The sequence below is a fragment of the Megascapheus bottae genome, chromosome 11, assembly GCF_031878675.1.
Source record: "Megascapheus bottae isolate mThoBot1 chromosome 11, mThoBot2.hap1, whole genome shotgun sequence".
NCBI classification, from domain to species: domain Eukaryota; kingdom Metazoa; phylum Chordata; class Mammalia; order Rodentia; family Geomyidae; genus Megascapheus; species Megascapheus bottae.
Window position 1 is genome coordinate 57,708,968 of NC_143519.1, and position 4,820 is coordinate 57,713,787.

The 4,820-nt window shown below is 50.4% G+C and overlaps 1 protein-coding gene across 1 annotated transcript; it reads right to left on the bottom strand.

Annotated features, from left to right (window-relative positions):
- Nucleotides 1-364: 364 nt before the first annotated feature.
- Nucleotides 365-4,068, bottom strand: Rasl11a (RAS like family 11 member A). Its single transcript, XM_090341752.1, has 4 exons — nucleotides 3,889-4,068; nucleotides 3,444-3,500; nucleotides 3,015-3,094; nucleotides 365-1,337 (listed from the first exon to the last, which is right to left on the bottom strand). The coding sequence occupies exons 1-4, from the start codon at nucleotides 4,010-4,012 to the stop codon at nucleotides 870-872; spliced, it is 729 nt and encodes a 242-aa protein (XP_090197878.1). The 5' UTR covers nucleotides 4,013-4,068; the 3' UTR covers nucleotides 365-869.
- Between the last annotated feature and the right edge of the window lie 752 nt (nucleotides 4,069-4,820).

A 4,820-nucleotide genomic window follows, 5' to 3' on the forward strand; every position in this document is an offset into this window, starting at 1 on the left:
TCTTTTAAATATGAGTAGAGAGGGTACACTTTGATTTGTACTAATAAATCACAATACTCACGATTCCTATCTCTTAAAGCATCAGTTCACAATGTATCTCTTTTCCTGAAAATCAGTGTCAATTTCATGCCTGTTGACTAAGGGACCCAATTAAGGACAGCATGCAGTTATTCAGATCCACTTCCTCTTCTACATACTTCCCTTCCTCCTACGTCAGCCTCCCTCTCCATGACCCCCTCCCTACTGCAAGACACCAATCAGAGTTCAGAGGTGGGGAAAGCACTGAGCACTTCTGGGCTCTGGTGCAAGAATGATTTCTATAAATAGACATTTAGGAAACAGAGCAATGTTGCCATTTTGCCTTTAATGGAAAAGTGGCTAGTAGTTAAGAATAAAAAAGAAAAGTTATTTTATTTTAAAAAAAAATCTGTAGAACTTCTAGGTAATCACTGACATTTTAGGAATACAATTGAATACATTTGTAAAACAATACAGTCTTTAGAAAAATAACATCTGAATAGGTGATTAAAATGGAGAGACTCTGGTTGTCTGTGTGTACGTGCACACGTGTGTGCACATGTGCTAGTACTGGGACTTGAACTCAGTGCTTGGGCACTGTCTCTTTGTCTTTCACTCAAAGCTGACAATCTACTCTTTGCACTACAGCTCTACTTCCAGCTTTTTGGTGAATAACTGGAGATAAGAGTCTCAGAGACTCTCCTGCATGAGCTGGCTTTGAACTCTGATCCTCAGATCTCAACCTCTTGAGTAGCTGGGATTACAGGCATGAGCCACTGAAGCTCAGCTGGAAATCCCATCTTTGTAGCGACATCATACATTGAAAAAGACCTCAGTGTCTCTGAAAGTGGTCACCCCAGTGCAGAGGGAGATTTTACTTTAGAAGACAGAGCCTGCTTGAAGCGCCTCTTGAGATCTTGCATGTTGGGAGAACGGGGCCGGGGAATGATGGAGGCCCTTCTCCGCTCCCCACCGAGGCTGTGCACCTTGCTTATTTCTTTGCAGAGATGCTGAAACACATCATAGACATCTTCATAGTTTTCACTTGTGGAAATTTCCAGGAACAGACTGCCCAGTTCATTGGCTAGCTGAACACCATCATGTGTTTGTACTTGCCGGGCGTGCAAGAGATCCCCCTTGTTCCCCACGATAATGACAGGGACTTTGGAGTCAGGGTGGACCTTCCGGATGTGCTGATAAAGGGGCCGGATGGCCTGGTAGCTGTCATAGTCTGTGATGGAGTAGACCAGCAGAAAGCCATCAGCCCACTGGACACACTTGGACAGAGAATCCATAGTCTGGCTGAGGTTGTCTTGGGCCTGAGAAAGATCAAAGTAGCCCCCAATGAAACAAGCACAAATATGACACCAAAGTAACCCAAGAAAGAACACTGCAAGAAGGGATCATGAACCAGGTGCTGGGTGTTCATGCTTTAACCCTAGCTACTCAGGATGCTGAGATCTGGGGCTTATGGTTGGAAGCCAGCTTGGTCAGAAAAGTCCAAGAGACTCTTAACTGCAATTAAACTGGAAATGAAGCTGTGACTAAGTGATAGATTACCAGTACTGAGCGCACGCGCGCGCGCGCACACACACACACACACACACACACACACACACACGATATCGGACTAGTTTTCAGGATCTCAGTAGCTTCCGCAGATGAGAGCTTGCTGAGAAACAAAGTGAAATTCTCAAGCTCTCAAGCTAGAGTATTTTATAAACTTATTATCCATAGATTATTTTCAACACACCCCCACCCCCTGCTCGACAGGCCCTCTCTAGTGAACCCTGGCTGACTTAAAGAATGACTTCAGACTAGAATGGCTCTGAGTTTTAGGGAACTAATTCATAACAAACAAAACTTTGAAAATAAGCCAAGATAAATATCTTTTCCCAAACCCATAAAAATATTTTTAGCAGGCAACTTCTTGAGAATGTTACAGAAACAAATTCCTTTCTTTTGGTTCCTCTAAGAGACCTTTCCTCCCTAGTAGAGCTATGCAATTAGTAACTTGTTAGTTAAGTTACATTCCAGACCACTGGCCAGGGGTTATCTGATTGCAATTACTTATTTGAGGCAAAATTGTCAGAAGAAAAGACCCTTTCCTACCAAAATCCCAACTACATTTTTCTTTTCATACTGTCATGCTAAGGATTAGACCCAGAACAATTTTTGTGCTATGAATACATCTGACCACTGAATTATAACCCTAGTTTACAGTGTCATTTTTTTGTTGTTTTGTTTTTTCAGTTTCTGGCCTTTGAGCTCTGAGAGTGGTAAGTTTTGCCTAAATAGTCCAGGTAGTGAGGACCCAGAAGGGATGCAGAGTTGAGTCAAGTGGATTAGCCAGAGGCTGCTGGCTCACATCTGTAATCCTAGCTACTCAGAAGGCTGAGACCTGAGGAGAGCTGTTCCAAGATCAGCCCAGACAGCGTGAGATGTTCTCCAATTAACCAGCAAAAAAGGCACAAGTACAGTTGTGGCTCAAGTGATGGAGTGCCAGCCTTGAGCAAAAGAGCTTGAGACCAGAGTTCAAGCCCTAGGACCAGCACAAAATAATAATAATAATAATAAGTAAAGATGCCGACAAAAAGACGCTGCATTACCCAATGCAGTGGCTCACAGCTGTAATCTTACCTACTCAGGGGCTGAGATCTGAGGATCAAGATTCAAAGCCAGGCCGGCACTAAAGTCCATGAGACTCTTATCTTCAATTAACCATTAGAAAATGGGAAGTGAGGCTATGGCTAAAGGGTATCCTTGAGCTGAAGAGCTCAGGGCCAGCGCCCAGGCCCAGAGTTCAAGTCCCATCACACACACACACACACACACACACACACACACACACACACACACACACACACACACACACAAAGCTGCCTTTAATTCTCTCTTAGAGTTAGCCCCACCCCCCACTCCTCACTTAAACAACATTTGCTTGAAGTGTTTAGACACCTCTGCAGGAGTGGCTTGGTAGGGTAAGTGGTCCTTACCTGAATGCCGCCAGGAGTGTCCTGGATCTGTAAAGATAGCTGGTCCCCCTCCACAAAGACGAGCCGGGAATACAGCTTGCCTGGAGAAAGAAGGGGAGTTAATAAAGAAGGAAGAAGGGAAGGAGGGAAGGAGAGAAGGAAGGAAATGAAGAAAGAAAGATTTCCACACTGAGCCGTCTGGGTCACTCAGCCTGTAATCCTACTCATGATCTGAGATCTGAAAAATCACAGTTCAAAGCCAGCCAAAGTCTGTTGAGGCTCTCATCGCCAATGAACCACCGAGATGTCCGAAGGGGAGCTGTGGCTCAAGTGGTGGAAACAGCTAAGGGAAAGCTCTCAGTCTCTGAGTTCAAGCCCCCCTCCCCCAATTCCTACACTGGAATCAGCAAAATGAAATATATGCGCACAAGATGAGGAAGCCATCCTAACCTGTATTCGGTTCGTAGTCGCCAATGAATCTTTTGGTCAGGAAGCGCACAATCATCGCTGAAAAGGAAATTGGAAAGTGAACGGAAGATTTCAGATAGGGCGATGGGCCCCGGGCTTGGCCCGGCCGGGGTGACTGGAGGGAGAGGCGACCCCCGCTCGGCTCCTCCCGCCCGCGCGCTGCCCGGATCCCAGGCACAGCCCAAGTCCCTGGCCTCCCGCGGGGCTGGTCCCCCGCAGACCGGCGGGAAGTCCCTCCTGCAACCCCATCCTCCCACAGGCGCCAGCCCAGGCGAGACTCCAGGAGTGGACGCCCTCCCTCCCGGGAAACGGGCGGAAGGGAAGGGGTCCCTCCCAGCGCCCAAACCGCCAGTGGCCTCCGGCCCCCGCCTTGCCGCCCGCGCCTTCCCGCCTCTGCCGCGGACGCCCGGGTCCCCGCCGCACTCACCGCTCTTGCCCACGCGGCCGGCGCCCAGCACCGCCAGCTTGACGTCCCTGGGCAGCAGGTAGTCGGAGGAGGACTCGGGAATGGGAGCGAGGAGAAAGTGTCCAGACATGCTGGGCGGCCGCATGGAGCGCTGGCCGAGCGGTCTGGACCTCGCCGCACCGCAGGCAGCAGGCGAGCCGGGGGCGCGGGAGGCGCGGAGTCGGGGACGCGGGACGCGCGGAGCTGGGACTGCGGCGGCCGCCGGTGGAGCTGTCAAAGCCCGCGGCTTTTAAAGATCGCCGGGCGCCGCGGAGCCCGGGGACCGCCTCCGGCTCCTCCCATTCTCCGCCCCTTTTCGGAGCGGGGCGGGGGGCCGGGCGCAGGGGGAGCGCCGGGAGCCCAGAGCTATGGCTAGGGACGGTCGATCGCCCCGGCGAGGGGGAGCCTGGCTCAGGCTGTGCTTACCCAAGTCTCCACCAGTCAAGCCGGGTCACTGGCCGGATGCTGCGAGAGGCTGAGGTTGAGTTGATGGAAGCGCCGGCGGCACACCCTGTAACCCTAGCCCCGCGTGAGGCTGAGATGGGAGGCGCAGGGTTCGAAGCCAGACAGGAAGCTGGAAGTGTAGGCTCAAGTGGTGGAGAGGCAGCCCTGAGCAGAAAAACTCAGGGACAAAGGGCCTGAGTTCAAGCCTCATGATGGACCAAAAGACAAAAGAAAACAAGAAAAGGTGCTGAGGAGTGATATCAACGTGGAAAAAAGGAGGAGGTGGCAAGAGCTCTGAATTGCATGGATTTAGGTAACGGGATGAGTTTACTTACATGTTCAGTCCCCTTGGGGGCAGTCATTGTTTGCAGCTCAGTATCCAAACCCAGAGAGCCTCTTTCCTGTAGGCAGAGTGAATAGTCTCATTCCTCCAATCCATGCATTCAGTTCATTATTCAAACCAAATCCAT

What these genes read in the sequence shown, in the direction of transcription:
- Rasl11a (XM_090341752.1), bottom strand. Translation starts at nt 4,012, where the DNA reads ATGCGGCCGCCCAGCATGTCTGGACACTTTCTCCTCGCTCCCATTCCC. An exon ending in CGGCCGCGTGGGCAAGAGCG is followed by an intron (nt 3,501 to 3,888) that starts GTGAGTGCGGCG and finishes TTTCCTTTTCAG; the next exon opens with CGATGATTGTGCGCTTCCTG. An exon ending in ACACTCCTGGCGGCATTCAG is followed by an intron (nt 1,338 to 3,014) that starts GTAAGGACCACT and finishes GATCTTTCTCAG; the next exon opens with GCCCAAGACAACCTCAGCCA.